Genomic DNA, 19845 nt, shown 5'->3' with positions numbered 1-19845 from the left:
TAGAACACTTGAAAACCTGGGAGAGTAAGTTCACAGGATACTGAGCGAGTGGTTTCGGACCTTGATCAGGCCTGAGATCCGGGACTGTGCTTTTTTCTTAAAATAACTTTGAGAATTGAGTGCAAGAATATGCGAATGGCACAGTTGTTGTGTGCATTTGTAGATAAAGGCACAACCCCAAGTTCCTTCGCACATCTAGCAGTCAGTCATACTGCACACCCTTCCGCAGCTCACAGCCCAACCGGCCTTCCAAAATACTACCCGATGTATTTAAAATCTGCAAGTGTGCAAGGAAATGCCCTACACCATACCTTTCAAAATTTGCCTATTGTGTACAAGCACACAAGCCGTTTATGCAGAATTTTAGCCCGTTTTAAATGCTAAAAGATCCCCCACTAGCGGCTTTGTTTAGCACGAACACTCAAAACTTCATTAAAAACAGTTTTCAAAAGTATCTTCATAAAACGAGACACCAGCAAACCTTGGTCGTGGGGTGGAAAATAAATCGTATATCTTTAACCCGCAAAAGTTAAAAGCCTCTTTTTTTTTTCTTTTTTGTTAGCTAACAATGGAAACTTTTTTTTTAAAGTGTTTCCCTCCCTCGGTCTTGCCAAGCAATAGAAAAAAAAAAAAAAAAGAAAAGAAAAACTTGTTCCGCTGAGTTCAACCCCAGACAGGCTCACAACTTCCTTCCTGCCTTCCTCCCCCAAGCCCCGCCTTTCTGCCTCCTCCCCCAACCCCCAACTTTTTTTTTTTTTAATCTTACATTGAACAAACACTGAAGTAGCCGGGAGCAGACGCTGACAGCGGTAGTGTCTCCTACCAAGCAAGGAGCTGCTCAGGGTCGGCCTGGCGTTGCCCCCTCCGGGATCGCCTGGCCCCTGTGCCGGCACATTCACCCTCTTTGCACCCCACTGTTTTCGTCTTCCATAAGTTGTTGCGGAAATCCTTTGGGAGCGTTTTCTACTTGAAGCCACCTGGTCTGCCCAAGCCCTGAGTCCCCGGGGCATGTCGTCTGCACGGGACCCGGGAGTTTGAGCAATTGCAGGTAAGCGTGGCGGCTCCTTCCTGGCTCTTGCCTCTGAACCCTCTTTCCGCTCCATCTGTGCTGGGGCTCCTCTGGGTGTTCCGGGGTCGGAACACAGCGCAGAGGGGAAAGGCTGAGGAGACTGAGAAGAGAGTCTGAATCGGGAGGGCGGCGTGGAGTGGCGCTGGGAATAGAGAAGGCGATTCGGCTTTCCCACCCCCTTCCAGGCCCTTTGCGCCGCCGCCTCCCCGGCGCGCTGCGGGCGTCTGGGGCTCGGACTGCCGGGCGGCTCGGTTGGCGCCAGGCGAGGCTGCCCGGGATGCTCAAGGCCCTGCCCTCCGCCGCACCGCTCCGGGCTTAGCATGCAGATCTCCAAAGGGCTGCAGATTCTCTGGCCTGCACACTTAGAAGGCCTCCGGGCTGCAGCCGTGCAAGCAAGTCTAGAGTTCCTCCGAGGGGTGCGGGTCCCGGAGCCTACCGGGACAGCTGGGTGCTCGCTAACAGGAAGAGCGTAGGAATGAGGGGCTGCGGGCTCGCACACCACCCACCCCCCAACACATCACACACACACACACACACACACCACACACACACACACACACACTCGCTGCAGGGTGTGAGGGGACAGTAGGGAGCCTCCACTATTGACTCCTGAACTGGACACTGCAGAGTTTTGTTCCCAGGCGCGCACGCGTGCCCACATTCACAAAACACACTTCTCTGGAGACAGACATCAAGGCTAGTAGTAAAAAAAGTGCTTCGCCTGCGCCCCCTGCGCTCTCCCAGGCCTTTCACAGGCCGAGAGACATAGCCCCAAGTCCAGGATCAGGAATGAAAACGGCCCAGGTCTCGGCTCAGGCAGCGGTTTGGGGAAGGCAGGTCCGGGTCAGGTTCCCTGTGACTTGGTCTCTGATGTCCTGAGAGGGTGGAGCAGGGCTGCCTGTCATCCTCGACAGCCGGTGTTTGCTCTGGCCAAGGGAACCTGGTCAGCCTCGCCTAGGAACTCGGCAGTTGTACCTCCTCCCTCGGCCATCCGCGTGGTTACCAAGACTAATCTTAGACTTTGGGGATTCTAAGTGTCCTTAGAGCGTATCTCAAGCTGGGGGAGGTGGACCTCTGCCGGAAAACACGAGCAGAGGCCATCGAGGCAGCCCGGCATGCCTCCTCACGGAGCATCACAGCCCCTGTAGGCCAGGCATCCAGGGGGCACCCAGTCCCCAGCAATATTGGGGTCCCGGGGCTCCCTCTGGCCTCTGCGGGTGGGGGCTCTCACCACCCTCCCCTGGATGCCTTGTGGAATTCTGACTTTTCTCCTTGTGTCTCGACAGCCGCGAGATCGTTTATGGAGCTTGGGGCGGGGGCCGAGCCCGCGATTGTGCCCGGTGCCCGCCGCCTAGGCCATGCTGCTCCATCGGCGTGCGGAGCGGCGGCCGCCGGGCCTCCAGGACTAAGCCGGGAGCCGCGGGAGGAGGAGGCGCCGGCGGGGCAGCGGGACCAAGAGCCGCGGCGGCGGCAGACCCAGTACTATGGCTGTGTACTGCTATGCCCTCAATAGCCTGGTGATCATGAACAGCACCAACGAGGTAAAGAGTGGCGGCCCCCGGCCCAGCGGCAGCGAGACACCTCAGCCCTCCTCCGGGAGGGCCGCACTGAGCCCCGGCAGCGTCTTCAGCCCTGGGAGAGGCGGCTCCTTCCTCTTCCCCCCAGCGGAGTCACTGTCGCTGGAGGAGCCCCCGAGCCCTGGGGGTTGGCGCAGCGGCCGGCGCAGGCTGAATAGTAGCAGCGGCAGCGGTGACGGCGGCGGCGGCGGCGGCAGCAGCAGCAGCAGCGGCGGCAGCAGCAGTGGCGTGGGCAGTCCGAGTTGGGCTGGCCGCCTGCGAGGGGACGCGCAGCAGGTGGTGGCGGCCCGCACCCTCTCCCCACCCGGGCCGGAGGAGGCCCAGAGGAAGCTGCGGATTCTGCAGCGCGAATTGCAAAATGTGCAGGTGAACCAGAAAGTGGGTATGTTCGAGGCGCAAATCCAGGCACAGAGCTCTGCCATCCAAGCGCCCCGAAGCCCGCGTCTGGGAAGGGATCGTTCGCCCTCCCCGTGTCCCTTCCGAAGCAGCAGCCAGCCCCCTGGAAGGGTCTTGGCCCCATGCTCTCCGAGTGTGGAACGGAGGACAAAGTCCTGGGGAGAGCAATGTACAGAGACCCCAGACGCCAACTTCTGGAGGAGAAGCAGGCTCAGCCCACACCTCTCGAAGGACAAGGAGGGAGTGGCCCCTCTTTTAGGCCCCTCCAGCCCGACCAGGTTAGGGACTCAGAGTCCATCTGCTTCAGTGAGGATGGAGAGTGGCACCCCGGCCAGTCTCCGCTGTGGCTCACCCACAGCCATGGAAATTGACAAGAGGGTTGCTCCCTCATCGGAGCACTTTGGAACGAGCTTAGCATTGGCCACTACAGTGGCAGCTTCAGTCGCATCCGCTGGACCACACCCTGGACATGATTCTGCTCTTATGGAGGCAGCCTGCGAGCTCGGGGGTGTGCGCCCCTGGGAGGCCCAGATGGAGAGACAGGGGCAGTCTCTGGGCAGGGAGACAGGCTCAGTCCCAGAGCCTGGCGGGACCCACATTAGAGAATCCCCTGGGAGAGTGGGGAGAGGAAGTCATCCTGTTGGTAGGCAGGGTTCCTGGACACCTGAAGTCACCAAAAGGCCAGAAGAGAGGACTGTGAATGCCCAAAGCTCAGAGGCCTCAGATGACCCAAGATCGTCTAGACTGCCAGGAGACCTGGGCTCTGTAGGACCTGAGGAAACAGGAAGTAGGATCCCGGGGATCCAAGGACCCGAGCAGACCCTGGACCTTGTGAAAGAAGGGTCTCCAGCACTGGGCTTGCTTGGGGGCAGCCAGGCAGCACATCCAGGGACCAGAAATGTGGAGGCAGGAACCCTTTGTGGCAGAGTGCTGGAGCCTTTACCACCTGGGGAAGTGCTAACAGATTTGAAAGAACCCCAGTGCCTCCCTGGGGGCAGGATGGGTATGCAGCCTGGGAGTTCCAGGGTTTGGCTGAGTGCCATGGAGGAAGGTCCCCTGATCTGGACGCGTGACACTGGGGTACAGTTGATGGAAACGTGGGGGAGCCAGTTGCAGGACAGAGATGCTCACCCTAGCTGCCCAGAGATGCCCCCAGACCAGAAGGACAAGGCCTGCATCCCCAGCAGCATCCCTGCCGTCATCATCACAGACATGGGTGCTCAGGAGGATGGGGCCCTAGATGAGATCCAAGGAAGCCCTCGGGGTCCCCTGCCTCTGAGGAAGTTGTCGTCCTCCTCCGCCTCCTCCACTGGCTTCTCCTCTTCCTATGAGGACTCAGAGGAAGACATCTCCAGTGACCCTGAGCGGACGCTGGACCCCAACTCAGCCTTTTTACATACCCTGGACCAGCAGAAGCCCAGAGTGGTGAGTGTTGCCCAACGTTTTTTGTTGTTGTTGTTGTTGTTTAGAATTTATGTTTTCAGCAGACCTTGGATGCTTCATGTAGTCTCCTGGTTTCCTTACTTTCTGCTGAGTGGTAAGGACTCTGAGCAGGGCTCTGATGGAATCACAACTGATTTTTCTCTACAGGCGGGTTTGTTGTGGGGCACAGAGGTACCAACCAAGTACTTTGTAGGCTGGACAGTTGAATTTGAGTCATTCCTACTGTATACATCTTTAAAAAAAAAAAAAAACAGGTTAGAAGGAACATACTATTCATGAATGTCAACAATAACAAACCTTCCTGATTTCCAAAGATAGTGAGCAGAGCTGCTGAATGTGGCTTTCGCTTGCTGAAGCGAAACACTTAATTCCGTGATTCATTCAGGCTGACGAGGATATCTATCAGCTCCGCTCAGCCTCTACTACCAGGCAGAAATGCGAGTTGTTATGATTCTGTGACAGGATCCTGACCTCTGCAGATGTGGTTGTGTGGTTGATCTATGGGATGAGCAACTACTGAGCCTCACTCAGTAAGTTGGGCAGAGCTTGGCAATGTCAGCGTAGCTGGTGTGACTAACATGCAGTATGACATGCGAATTCAAAGGAGAACTACTACCTTTTGGGTCCAGTGGATATTTTCTTTCGTAGCAGAATGCTGTTTGGATTGAGTTGTCTGAGTTAGGCCCATGATGTCTCCTAAGGGGTGTAAGTTGTGACAGGTCCATTCCAGGTACATTTTCACACGTGTGCTTGGGCTTCATTCCACCGACTCTTGGTCTGTCTGTGGCAGGGACAGATGTTTGTTCCTCCTACACGGTTAATCTCAGCTTTGGGCTAGCTCTTGTCAAATGGGGTGGCCTTTCTCTTGCCTCTGCAAGAGGATGGGGGAATTTCCTTACCTGGCACGCAAGAGGTTGTAGGCTACCTTGTGAGGAAAGCTGCACGGTATTTTAGTGGGCAGCCTTCTGGTTTCATCTTGAATGTGAGATTCCACGCATTTGTACCCCAATAACTTTCTCCATCCTTAGTGGATGCATTACAGTCCGGCTCAACACGCCTTCCTAAGAAATTTTGGATTCTAAAACAGGATTCTTTTCAGTTTGCACTTGAGCAATCACAGTCTAGTTTTGAGGATCAGCGATTGCCTTCCCTGAAACTCTTCTGCTAGTGGTCTAGAGGCAAATTCGTATGCAAAGTCAAGTCCTAATCAGCCTGGCATTTTGTGGCCAGAACAAGAGCTCCCCAGGCATCTCGCACCTGTTGCCGGGCACTGTACCACCTTCAGGGGTGGGCAGCCTGCCTGGTGCAGACGGTGGTCACGGGGCAGATGGGAAATGCTTCTCTTTGAAGGTGACGCCCAATGTCTCTGCCCTCTGCTCAGCAGTTAGAGGCCTAGGAAGTAAGAGAGGGTCTTCTGCCCGTTACTCCCATTTGTTTGGAGACCCTGAAGTATGGCTGGCACACCCAAAAACCTTCGAGTTGTCATCAAATGTCCATTTGTTCTTTCTTGTGATGGCTGAGCAGCTCTTACCTACTGCTTATCAAAACAGTCCCTACATCCAAGTGTCGTCTGGAAAAAAGGGGATATAAATAATGACAAGTGAACAACTTCTCCTCCTCCTCCTCCTCCTTTTCTTCTTCTTCATTCGTCAGAGTAAAACCAAATGTGTAACCAGGGAGGTAACTGGAGTTTTCAAGTTAGGTCAGAGGTCCAGAGGCAGAAGTGAGCAGCTGTCCCACCGGCCTCCCGTCTTAGAACAGGTTTTTATAGACGTCCACAGAGTGGAGTCGGGGGGAAAAGAAATCCCCTGCCAGCTTTGCTCTCTGAAGCATGTGAAGGAGAGAGAGAGAGAGAGAGAGAGAGAGAGAGAGAGAGAGAGAGAGAGAGAGAGAGAGAGAGAGAACGAACACGTGTGTTGTGGTCAGAGGAGTGTGGGTAACCAACTGGAAATGATGGGATCCTAGGGACTTTTGCGCTCTGGTTGAGAGCTTGTACTATGAGCAGAGGTCTCCTCTTAGACTAATTGTGATGCTAGAGCTTATCTGGAATGCCAAACCATCTGCTCATTGGGTCAAAAATCACTCATTACCCAGGACTGCTCTTTTGTCTGCAGGAGGCCAGACATCTTGATTGACCTGGGGGCCTGGGGGCTGTCCTTTGGATATCCGAAGCTAAATTGGTCCGCCTTGTGCCTCCTGCACTCACTTCTGTGTGCGCAGCATTACTACCCTACAGCTGGGCACGTTCACACTTGCCCACTTTCCCTCACACATGCTCACTCGTGCTCACCCTCACCTTCACCACATTGCTCACACACACTAACACATACCCACGCATGTTCACACTCAACTCCTGCCCACACTCACGCCCATTCACTCATACACATGGATTTGAAATGGCATGCTCACACAACCAACCCTGGCCCCCAGACCCATACTGGACCCCAAGGATTTTTAGCACTACCCCTTTCCCCACATGCCCTGGGGTGCACTTTGACTCACGTGTGATTGGATGTGCAGGTTGGGTGTGACAGCAGATCTACGTCTTAAGGATCAGACACTTGGGATTTGCTTGCAAGTAACTATCATGAATATGTCGGCAGCAGCTTAAATTTAGGTCCATTCACACTTCCTGTTGCCTGAGATCTAGACAGAACCAAATGGCATTGAGCATGGACGGTGCTCTCTCTCTTCTTTCCCATATTACAAACCATTTATTTTTTACTCTCCTATATCATTCTATTCAGGAGTGTCTGGGGTATTGAGAGTCCAGCAGAGAATATGACATTATAATACAGAAGTTTCTTACCTTAGAAAATAGATTGGATTGACTTGTTCAAAAAGTCTACTGTCAATAATGTGTATATTCAAAAATGTATATACTTGGGGCCAGCAAGATGGTTTCAGCAGGTAAAGGTGCTTTCTAAGAGGCTGACGACCGAGTTTGATACCCAGAACCTACATGCTAGGAGAGAATTGACGCACACACGCGCGCACACACATGCAAAAATTCATAAGTCAAATGTAAGAAATTATAAAAAAAAATCCAAAACTGTGGCCTAGTTATGAGAAACTAAAATATCACGGATCCTCTGCCTTGTTGGTGTTTACCACTTTTAAGGGCCACTGGAATTTTGTTTCTTTAGCCTTTTTTGGGGGGGAGGAGTAGGTATTGCGTCATTTTGCTTCTTTCTAGTGAAAAATGAACTTGTACGTATAGCAAATTTTAACCTGTTTGAGATGGTTGTGTGTGGTTTTAAGAAGTGTGTAACAATTTTATGTTTGGTTATCTAGTGGTGAGCACTTTTAAGTGGAAACTTTAAAAAAGAGGTTTGTTTTCTTTTTATGTGTGTATGTGTGTGTGTGTGTGTAAACACAAGTTGTGGAGGTGTTTCCAGAGGCCAGAGGAGTGTGCAGGGTCCCCTGGAGCTGGGGTTACAGGCAGTTGTGAGTTGCCTGATGTGGGTGTTGAGAATGGCGCTCAGTCCCACAAGAGCAGCAAGCTCTTTTAACTGCTGAGGCATCTCTCCAGCCCCGAGAAGCTTCAGATGAGGGTGTGGAAGCCCCAGGTCACAGGGATATGAGTTTAGATGGCACGTTCTGTTTTCTGAAGATGGGTGGTCCTCCTCTCTCTCAGGGGCGCAGCTTCTAGATCTGGGGTCCCCAGAGTCTTTTATCTGAGATTCTGAGGGTTGCTCTGATTAAAAATAAAACGAACAAACAAAAACAAGATTTAAAGGTAACAGGACCTGGGGCACCCACTGAAGGGCTCCGGCTCTCTGGTAGAGTTTTCTCTTTCTACATTGTGTATAATTCAAGGGTGACTCAAGGGGGTCTATCTCGTTCCAACTCTGCAAATACTTAATTCTAGACATTCAGCTCCAAACTTGGTGGGTGTGAAGCATGTGTCTGGACTTCTGGAAGTGTGACAAAGATCCTTTGGCATGAACCTGGGCACTGAGGTCCAAACCAGGCACCTATAAATGTGTGCTTTTATTGAAGCCAGGCGACTGATCAGCCTGTCTTCCTCCCCTTCCTCTACCAAAAGATGGGCTCTTTGTGACTTCACTTTGAAAAAAACAAAACAACCAGAGTGAAAAATGTTGATCAGAGCAAAGCATCAGGGCCATGACTGAGGCTTTCCTTTCCTTCCTTTCTTTCTTTTTTGTTTTGTTTGTTTTTGGTTCTTGGAGACAGGGTTTCTTTGTGTAGCCCTGGATGTCCTGAAACTCTCTCTGTGGACCAGGCTAGCCTCGAACTCACTGAGATCCGACTGCCTCTGCCTCCCCAAGTGCTGGGATTAAAGGTGTGGGCCACCACCTCCCACACAGAGGTTTTTATTAGTAATCATGGAGATCTTAGGGACTGTGCTGATAGGATGCCATAGGATGCATTCTGACTACAGATAAAAAGAAACTTTGCCCCTCAGACGTGAAGTTTCAAAACTGAGGCTTTGCTGACAGGGAGCCAAGAAGTCCCTTCAAAGTGGTGTCTTATCAGAGACGACAGCGTTCAGCCAGCTTTTCATAGATCAGGTGGGGAAAAGGTAGAGACCCAGCACTCCCTTTGGGAGAACACTTAAGATCTGCAAAAATACATTTTGAGACATACCTTGCCTTTAAGTCCTCATAAGAAAATAGTAAGTCTGTCAGCCTTTGGTTGCAGAGAACTGGGTTTCAAGTATGACATAAATCACCCTCAGAGTTCTGTTTGCAAGAGCTGAATTGCTACCAAGTCACTCTTCTGGCTTTCTCCGCACATGCTTGCCGAATGTAGTTACAGATTAGATTCAGTTTATACAGTTTATTTAAATTCCTATGAGTATTGATAACATTCTTTAGGCTTGTTTTATTTTGTCTGGCTCCAACTTAGTCACCTAAAGGTAGATTTTTTTTTTTAAATTTAATGGAAAGAATTTTTTCTCGTGGAAAAACCTCTGTAGATTTCAGATAATCAATAGGTGATTCAAAAAATTAACTCAGGAATTCTTTTAAATTACCTTGTGAAGCCAGGTGTTATGGAGTGTGCCTGTAATCTCAGCACACCCCCTCAGAAGGATTTCTAGTATGAAGCCAGCCTAGACTGCATAACAAGCCCTATCTCAAAAACAAGCAAATACACTAATTGTATTGTGGTCACATTATCAGCGTGGAAGGATCTCTGTGTTTGAATAAGAGAGGACAGCTTGGCATTGAAGATATGTACATTGCTCTCTTCAACTCCATGACAAATATGGTTTGTTGTGATGTGATGTGTGTGTGTGTGTGTGTGTGCGTGTGTGTGCGTGCATGTGCATGTGTGTGTGTCCTTTATTTTCTCATGAATCAGGAGAAGGCATTGTGTCCTACCAACTGTAAACTCTTTGGATTTATTAGAAGTTCTCTAGAGTGCCACCTGCCCTTTGGGGATTTTACAGGACCTCGGGAGTGTCATATGGTCATGTACTCTCTACTCACTGAACTAACTAATGATGGGTCTACAGGAGGTCTCAACAGCATGGGTAGAACACTCAGCCTTTCCTGAAGAACAATAGCGGGGTGCCCTTCTGACTGTGGACAGCCACCTTGGAGGTCTGGAAGATTCAGCCAACTTCGTCTCATGAGCCCAGCCATCAGGCTTGACTTGTGTAGTTCTCAGCTTCAAGCTGAGATCTTCCCATCACCTTGTCTTCTTCTCCCTGAGCCTTCTCTTCCATTCCATGAGCCTCCCTCCTCCATCCCATCTTTCCACTGGGCACAGTAGCTCTAACCCATCTTCTAGGTGAAATGTTAACTATAACTATTAACATAACAGCTTAAATCTCCTTGGCTGGAAGACAAGACACATAAGCATATGTCATCCCATTTTATATTTTTATATTAAAAATAGCAAAATATTTTCTCTTGGTTTCGTAATGAACGTTGTCTACATATCCAGAGCATTGTACAGCTGACGAAGCTGTAGAGTTCACTTTCTCCAGTGGTCACATCTTAGAGGGGAGACAGCATGGCTGGTACGTGTTCGGTATTGTCATCGGACCGTGTTCACACTCTTCTCTCATAGCTTCTTAAGTGCGTAGGGTCCTTACTCACCTTCAGAGATCCAACCGAGCTTTAAAGATACTTGTGAAGAACCACTGAGATAGATCAAGGCACTTGCTGTGAGAACCCGAATGGCCTGAGTTCCATCCCTGGACCCTTCACAAAGCCAGAAGGAGAGAACTGACTGGCCCCAGCTGTCATCTGGACTCTACACACATGGCTGTGCCACACACACACACTCATACACATCACACATATGCATACAACAATGAAAATAATAGACTATTTGTTAAATGAGGAAGGGAGGGAGAAGAAAGGTGTCTAATATTATCTATTCGGAGAAGAAGTGTTGGACAGCCTTAAAAGTGCACAAAGAGAGAACAAGCACATGGCTGATCGCCTTGACCTTGATGCTTCAGGCATAGGCAGGCTAGACTTGGGTTTAGGAGGCCTGGATCGAAATCCCAGCCCATCTGCCGTCTGTAAACCACAGGAGAACTAGTGAGGGTCAGCGTGGCTTCTTGGAGTGGCGAGAGTTCTGTGCTACGGTACCGATAAAGTGCCTTGTCTGGCATCACAGAGCAGTGGCTCGTCCGTCAGTGACAGCATTGTTGGAAGATTGTGAGCACTGGGGTCGCAGGGGAGACCCCTGGGTACTGTGGAAGAAAGCGTCTGCAGCATAGCATCTTCAAGTCCACTCTCCACCCAACACTGATCGGCCTCCCATGCGAAAGGCTGCAAATTTGTTTTCCAGAGACCGGAATCCCCCGGCTGCCCTGCGATTGGTGTCCCAACCTGTTGTTTCTCCGACTGCTTAGGAAAGGGCTGGTCTTAGCTTCTACCTCAGTCTCTAGCGCTCGTGAGCAGGCTTGGGGATTTATTTTAAGGGTTGGGCTCCAAGAGAAGAGCTGTAGAGCTTGATCCACAGAAGTGCCTGCTCTGCATGGGTGCCAAGGAACGAGGTTGGCTTGCCACACTTGTGTTGAGGACGGCTCAGGGCAGACTCCTCTGACATTTCCTACGTAAAGGCAGGGACTTCCAGGGTTTGTGCAGTGAAAACTGGTTTCGGATACCCATTTCCTTACTCAGCAACACTCTGAAATATTTCACAATAATTCTAAGAAGAATTCACCAGCAGAAATTATATCTTTTCCTCCTTATTGAGATTTGTTGGGATAGTTTGTTAATTTGATAACACGTGATAGAAACCCACTCCACAAAAGGACACTAGCCAACACAACCTAAATTTTTTTTTCTTGAAATTTTTATTTCTTGAAATTTTAGAGCAGCTGTTAAGTTTTCTAAGTAACTGTGGCAGGGGATGTAGCTCACTGAGAGTGCTTGCCTAACATGCTAAAAGTCCTGGGTTCCATTCCTAATACAAAAAAAAAAAGAGAGAAAGGAAAAGAAAGAAAGAGAAAGAAAGAGAGAGAGAGAGAGAGAGAGAGAGAAGAAGAGAGAGAGAAAGAAAAAAAAAAAGAAAAAGAAAGAAAGAAAGAAAGAAAGAAAGAAAGAAAGAAAAAGAAAAGAGGAGCCGGTGAGATAGCTCAACCAGTAAAGGTACTTACCTCCCAACAATGCAAACCTGCCTACCTGGGTTTAGTCCCTGGAACCTGTGGAAAGGTGTGAGAGAGAGAGAGAGAGAGAGAGAGAGAGAGAGAGAGAGAGAGAGAGAGAGAGAGCTGACTCCACAGAGTCGTTCTCTGACTTCTGCTTGTGTGCCAGGACACATGTGCATATATACACAATAAAGTGAAAACAAAAAAAGGAAGTTTTAGAAATAACCCAAAAGTAGGCACTATGGAAGAGATTAGCAGCCATCAGTCTGTGATGTCCCCACTCTGGTGCCAGGAAGGAAACTTAGGACCTTCAAGCACGCTAGGCAAGAACTCAATTGCTGGGCCAGGCCTGCAGACCCTCAAATTATTCGAAATAATAATAATAATAATAATAATAATAATAATAATAATTGAGGCAAAGCCTCACTAAGTTGCCCAGGCTGGCTTTGGACTCCCTTTATAGTCCAAGCAGACCTTGAATTTGAGATCCTATCTGTTTCCTGAGTAGCTGGGATTATAGGCCTGAACTATAATGCATTATATATGGCCAGCGCTAGTGAGGCCTGGCTAGTATGATGTCATCTGGTGTGGGAGGAGGATGTGTTTTTATTTCCCCATCTCTGAATGAGTCGGAACTGGTTCAGGCATGCTGGGTGGTAGAGGTTAACTGTCATCACCCTCCTGGAAGCTGGTGAGGCTCGTTGTTAGCCTGTTAATCTTTCGTTTTACTTTTGTGGTAAGATTTGGATAGAGAGGGAAAATGAAATGATACAGAATGACAAGCACAGACGTGGAGATTATTCCCGCTGACCTCGGACCAAGATTAGGGCTGGCCTAACCCCGAGAGGAGGATACGTGTGAATGCAATGTAAGGAGCTGGCCCTCCTCTGAGAGGGTGGTCCCTTGCTTACTTTATAAAGTTGCTCCTAAGGCATCACGGGAGGGTATACATGAGGAGCTTTGAGTGTAGTTCCCTGTCATTAGCTATCTTAAAGGTTCCCTGCAGCCTGCTCCCTCTCCCCCACCACATTTAAGCAGAATGAATAAAGATTGTACTGATCCCCGACCAGCTGTACGGCATTGTATATGGCTAGTGCTTAGCATTTTGTGCACCAGTAAAGAGTGTTCAGCCTGCTTCAGGGGTGACGGGGATGTATGTGGGTGTGTGGCTGCGTGTGTGTGGATATAGAGGGATGTGAGGGATTCCTGGTGCCTGGCGGCCATCATCCCAACTTGATCTACAGCCTCTCTCTGTATACTGTGAGCTAGTTAGCAGGACCTGGGCAATCACAAGGGAGGTCACTGCATCCCCCCCCCCCCCCGGCAGTTCTCAGCAAGGGTTTTTCCAATTTCTGCTGACATTCTTTCCAGGCTCAGTTCAATTTGTTTTCCTCCTCGCTATGGCGATTGATGACGGGGGTTGTGAAAGGTATAATTGGGCAGGATCGCCTCTAAGTGTTTCTTCCCCAGTTCTGTGGGAGCTGTTGTTTGTCTTAACCCCTGCTGATGCCCTCGTGGGGACTAGACATCATGAGCTAGACATCCAAGTGGCAGATTTAGTAACACAGGCCTCCCCAACTGTGGAGACAGGGTGCTGGCCCCGGCAGAGAGGAACATGGGAGTATCACTTTTGTAATCCTTATCTCACCTGAATCTGGTAGCAGGAAGCTGGAGAAAGGCCCGTGTGGGACTGTGACTTACACAGCTTAATCTCTTAACAATGCCGAATGGAAAATCCAGCTGCCTGCCAGTGCTTTAAGAAATGGCCAGGAGATTTTGTCAGGGTCAGATAATCCTGCGCCACAGATCACCGAGCCGAGAGTAGGGAAAGCACACTGGGGGTTGTGTGGAACAGCTGGAAGGATGAAAGGGCACCGTTAAGGGTTGAGAAAGTGTTACAAAGCCCTTTATAGGTAGTGACACAGTGTGACTATGAGAGCGTCATCTGTAGGAGGTGATGGAAACATTCCCCCTTTCTTGTGTTTGTTTGGATTTGAGATGGTGTCTTATAGCCCTGGCTGGTCCTCCTTCCTCTACCTCCTAAGTGCTGGGATTACAGGTGTGAATCACAGCACTCTGCTTCTTCTTCTTCTTATTATTATTATTATCATCATCATCATCATCATCATCATTATCATCATCATCCTTCTCTTCCTCCTCCTCTTCTTCCCTTCCTCTTCCTCCCCCTTCTCTTCAGTGGTCTTCTGAGACCTTTTCTGAGCCTGCCCTAGAACTCATTTGATAAACTGGAAACATTAGTGACTCTTGGCTTCAAGGAGAGTATATATTCTATCCTTCCTAAGTTAATTTTAATTTTGAGGACTATAGCACTACTTCTAAAGTGACCTCAATAGAGGGATGGACCAAAAAAGAAAAAAGATAAAAAAAAAAAAGCTGAGTGTGGTGGTGACACATGCCTTTAATCTCAGCACTTTAATGTCTGGGAGGCAGACACAGGCAGATCTTTGTGTGTGAGATGCTCTTATGTCTGTGTTGCTTCATGAGAATTTGCAAGGCTGTGACAGAGACAGTCCTGTCCACAGCAGGCTGGTTCTGACAGGGACCTAGTAGGGAGCAAGGACTATGGAATGAGTAGATGATCTGGGTGACACCCTGTCTCCCCTTCAGCTGGGTTGTCGTCTCCTTCTGCCTGAGTGGCCATGCTGTCCAGAATCATCAGGGTACACTGCCTCCTCAGGCTATGGTTGGCTCATCAGTGGGCCATGAGCATCACGGGCACAGCAGAAGGGCGTAACAAGTGAGATATCACAAAGCCAGGGCTCTACCATTCCCAGAACTGGACTGAACCGTGAGGTGAGACTGCACATTATTCAGGATCGGAGGGTGCTTAGGTAGCATCCCTGTTTCAGCCTTCTCTTGGTTGACTTGGTGATGGTCTGAAAACTGAAAGACAGAAATTCAGGCTTGAGTTTTAATTTTGGTTTTTCGAGACAGAATTTCTCTGTGTAACAGTCCTGGCTATCCTGGAACTCACTCTGTAGACTAGGCTGGCCTTGAACTCAGATATGCTTGCCTCTGCCTTCCAAGTGCTGGGATTCAAAGTGTGGCTTGAGTTTTCACAGTGGTTATTTGGTACTGTGCTGGGAGCCTCTTCTGTACGGCCCAGTCTTAGGATGGATCTGGCAACTTCTGTCTCTCTTCTCATGGAGCTGGGCCCCAGTCGAGTGGCTACCCAAACTGCTGGCATTTACGTGGCATTCCTGCCTCCTGCCCGGTACCTATGCTGAAGAGAATGGTTTGATTGATGCTGCCTCTGTCCTTGGGGATCTGCCCTCTGATACCCAGGGATGCCAGCAGACATGCCTGTGATTTGCAAAACTCAAGAACAAGTTGTATTGCCATTGGCCAAGCACATTCATTAAGTATGAGTTAATAAATAATGAATCAGTGTGGGCGTGTGAAACTCAGGAAGTTTGGTATGTGGTGTGGAACGGGAGTCGAGGAGTTGGATTTGGGCAGCCGCCATTGGGTACAGAGCATGCGGTAAAGGGCTGATGAATTTGCTGTGTCTGTTGGAAGTCTCAAGCAGAACTGTCCAGGATTCAAAGGCTCTGTGAGGCCCGAATGAAAGATGGCCACCTTTGGCAGCCCAAGACTGTCTGGGTGTGTGTAACTCACAGAAACTGGCCCTCAGTTAATGGAAGATGAGGTCACGGGCAATTATCTTATACCCTGGGAGGCTAAAGCAGGGTCCTGGGCTTTCCATACCTTATCTCAGCTGATCGAAGGGACACAGTCTGAAAGGGTAGACGGGTCCTTGTGCTCAACAAATATTACAAAGCTTTACTCTGTGAAGAGACCTGAGGGAGGTGGCTGGGCTGAGTGATGCCAGGTAGGAAGCCTGAGCATGGAGATAGGCCGTTCTCTGGGTTGAGGCTAACCAAACCCTGTCAGTTCCTTATTGTGTGATCTCTGAGAAATGTCTTAACTTTTCAATATCAGTTTCATCATCCATAAAATGGGATGGGCAAGTCCCAAGTGAGGTTCTCGAGTCTTCTGTGAGGGTCTGTTTGCAGTGCCCAGCAGACCATCTGGACACAAAATGCTCAGTAAATGGTGACTATGTACAGCCTCGGCTTCTTACCCTGGGCTCACAACCTCCACCATCCTCTTTCCTTTGAAAGAGAAGCAAGATGCCCAGGGATCATTTCTAATTTGGGTGCTTTTCTCCCTCCAAGAAATAAATGGTCAGGGGCTCTGATGCTGAGGTTTACCAGATGTCTGAGCTGGAGCAGATTAGGCTCCGTGGTGCGGAGAAGTGAAGTAGTCTCCTGGAGAACGCCCAGTTTGAGCCAGCCAGACCCGAATTCATGCTCTTGCTCTGTCTCAGGCTTTGCCGGGACTTGGGGGGTCTAATTGTTTCCTTACCTCTAACACGAGGACAACAGCCTTCTCACGGGATGTGAAATGAGATGATGGGACTCAAAGACTGGATGCAGAATGGGTCTGGGGGGAGAGGGATCCCTTCTGCCACCCCCCACCACGTAGCGTGGGGTCTCTACCTTGCCATCTCCCACGGTCCTGCCCCAAGTGCAGGACAAAATAGACAGTCGGGTTTGCGTTGTCAAGGAGGTCCCTGCCTCGTGGGAGGGAGAGGCCTCGTTTCTCACTAGGACTCCGAAGGTGACGTTTCACAAACAGTCCTCTGTATTCAGCTGCTGGCACAGGGTGTCTGGTTACTGGCCCTGGGAACTAACCTCTTTATTCGGTTGTGGAGGTGGAAAGTGGCTGAAGCCACTCTGGCACAGAAAGGCCCAGAGTTTGGGGCTGTGGGAGGCCCCCCCTTGTTTCCTTTCCCCTCATCCTCTGCTTTCTCCAAGTGTCTTTTAGAGTCTCCATAGCTCCTGAAGGACTGGGACGTGTGTGTGTGTGTGTGTGTGTGTGTGTGTGTGTGTGTGTGTGTGTGTGTTGCGTGCGTGCGTGTGCATGCGTCTCTGTGTGATGGGTGCAGATTTACTGCCTTCGTCACATTTGTTAAAACAGGGCCCTTCTGAGTGCAGCCGCGTGCGGCCACTTTCTCTGATTAACGACTAATGATGCCCAGCACCGGGTCGTTTCACAAGGCCTTGGGACCAGGAAGCTATGGTCTGTATAGCTCACTTTGCACCCCTCTGGCCTCTGCCTTTCCCAGGACTCCATGAATTCCAGGTCTGCTTTTGGCCATCAGCCACAGGCTGGGATCGTGGAGTGGGATGGAAACCCAGCTGGGTGACTGGAGAGAAACTGACTAAACTGGGGGCCTCCCCGCTCACTTCTGAGTCACAGGCAGGTCTGCAGGCACCCTTGAAGACCACTGAAGGAGCCCAGGTTGTGTGGTGGCAAGTTCTAGCCCAGTCGCCCAGGTGAATGGGTGCCCCCCCCTACACTCCTGCTGTGCCTGGGATGCGTGGTGTGGCAGTTCCTTCTCCTCTTGGCTGTGACATGGGACAGACACTTGTGATGTTGACCCTTAGAAGGTCAAGAGCACCTTGGAAAGTCTTAAAAATCCCTGGCTACTCGGGGCACTGTACTCATTGTTTGGGTGCAGCATGTCTCGGATCTGCCTTGCATGCACATCTCTGCAGTCTCCAGGTTCCTCCTGTCATGGACAGACAAGATGATGTCCTGGAAGAAGGAGACCATGAAAGAGCTGGTTAGCATTACAGGAAGGTAATTAGTTTTAATTGCAAGTGAAAGCCTTATGGAGCAGCATCTGGGATACTGTTTACCTTGCGGCATTACACAGTACATTAACAGTCCGCTCTGTCAACTTCCTGCCCCCCGTAGTTCGCTGGTTTCTCTGAGAAGCTACACTAAGGCCCATAGGGCTGGGGCTCGAATGTGGCTCGACAGCCCAGCGCTTGCTTCCCGCTGTTGTCCCAGCCTGATGACATTTCCTGGTCTGTAACTAACCCCAGATACCAAGGTGGTTTGGGGTGGCAGGAAGGTCTTCCAGAGCATGAACCCCAAGGACTCACGGGTTAACTTGAAGGGGCAGGGCCCTGAATGCTCCAGGTGGTAGGTTGATGGAGGCCACTCTATCTGTAATTTGGGAACATGGAACACTGATTTTGGAAAGATTTTTAGGAACCTTAGAAAATAATTCACTGTGACCTTGGAATGTGAGCCCTGATTATAGGTTTCAAAAGCCAATGGTGGCCTGGGGAGATGGCTCTGATGCTGAGATGCATTCCTTATGAGCATAAGTACAAGACTTTGATCCCCAGCACTCAGTCAAGAAGCCAGGCATGATGATGCACGCCTGGGATCCCAGTGCTGGAGAGGCAGAGACAGGTAGATCTCTGGGGACTGTTGGCCATGCAGTCTAGCCAAATTGGTGACCACCAAACCAAGTGACATACCCTGTCTCAAACAAGGTGTATGGCAAGTGGGAATGCTGCCCAAGGTTGTCTTCTGGCCTCCACATGTGTGCATGTGCACACACACACACACACACACACACACACACACACACACACACTGACACATGGAGATGGGATGGAGGCAACTTGGATTTGTAGTATTTCTTTTTTTTTTTTAATTATTTATTTGTATTTTATGTGCTTTGTTGTTTGCCTGTGTGAGGGTGTCAGGTCCCCTGGAATAGGAGTTACAGATGGTTGTGAGCTGCCATGTGGGTGCTGGGAGTTGAACCCTGGTCCTCTGGAAGAGCAGCCAGTGCTCTTAACCCCTGAGCCATCTCTCCAGCCCCAGTATTTCTTATGAAACTCACTGGAAGTCATAATTTTCCTGCAAATTTAATGTGAAATAACCATGTCAGGAGCTGCTAAAGGTGCTGAACATACATACATACATACATACATTACATACATACATACATACATACATACATACATACAGGCCTTAGTATGCACACTGACAATAAAGGTGATCACCGCAGCTGTGGTTTTAGGAACAGGTTTTGTATGCTGACATATTACATAAATTGCTTTGCTTGATTTTTTGCAAGGTATGATGTACCCTTCTTCCTTCTGGGCAAGGAGATTGAGGATCAGACAGATGTAACTGTCAGTCCCAGCTCTTAGCTACCGTTTGAACTCATTTGTATTTCCTGAATATTTGCTGTTGTCTTCTCTGCTGTCCACAGGCAGTAACCTGGAGATTGGAGGAAAGGTACAGGGCTCTGTGCAGAAGAGCCCTGAGTTACCTTCGGCCGTGGGCTTTGGGAGGACTCAGTCTCAAGTACGCTGGATACAGGGGGTGATGGGCGGAGTGCTGGGAGATGGTTGAGAGAACCGAGCTGATTGTTGCTTAGGTAATACTATACCAAAGGAAAGAAAAACAGTGTGTTTCCATGGTTGTTCCCAGCAGCATCTGAGTCTGGTTCAGGATCAGTTTTCTATTCCTGGAGGTGGAACTGAGGAGGGCTTTTCCTTCCAAATGAATGTGTCTTTGTTTAGCAGTATGAACTCAGTGGATGCAACTGTATCCAAGGTGAGCTCTAGCTCAGAGCTGCCTGGCAGTCCCCAGGTGATGGGAGGAAAGGATGTCAGGAACAGGTCATAGCTCCTGGCTGATCAGACAGAGCCAGACTTGGAGGGGTTGACAGTGGTATCCTCAGGTGCTCACTCGGTAGCTTCATCCCCAGGGACTCTGCCTGCTGTGAAGAGAGAGGACAGAAGATAACAGTGTGTGTGTGTGTGTGTGTGTGTGTGTGTGTGTGTGTGTGTGTGTGTGTGTGAAGGCTTTTCACAGGTATAGAGCACAGACCTGTGAAGATATGGTGCATCATGGGTCTCTTTATTGCATAAGGCTTCCTG

General features: G+C 49.8%; 1 protein-coding gene across 1 annotated transcript in view; it reads left to right on the top strand.

Annotated features, from left to right (window-relative positions):
* Positions 1-958: 958 nt before the first annotated feature.
* Itpkb (inositol-trisphosphate 3-kinase B) overlaps positions 959-19845 on the top strand; it is a 93995-nt gene continuing 75108 nt past the window's right edge. The window contains exons 1-2 of the mRNA XM_028865449.2: positions 959-1048; positions 2356-4467. Coding sequence (XP_028721282.1) covers positions 2554-4467 — 1914 coding nt within the window. The 5' untranslated portion in view covers positions 959-1048; positions 2356-2553. The remainder of the gene's footprint in view (positions 1049-2355; positions 4468-19845) is intronic.

The sequence above is a fragment of the Peromyscus leucopus genome, chromosome 15 (assembly GCF_004664715.2).
Source record: "Peromyscus leucopus breed LL Stock chromosome 15, UCI_PerLeu_2.1, whole genome shotgun sequence".
NCBI lineage: Eukaryota > Metazoa > Chordata > Mammalia > Rodentia > Cricetidae > Peromyscus > Peromyscus leucopus.
This window is presented reverse-complemented; position numbering and strand designations above follow the sequence as displayed.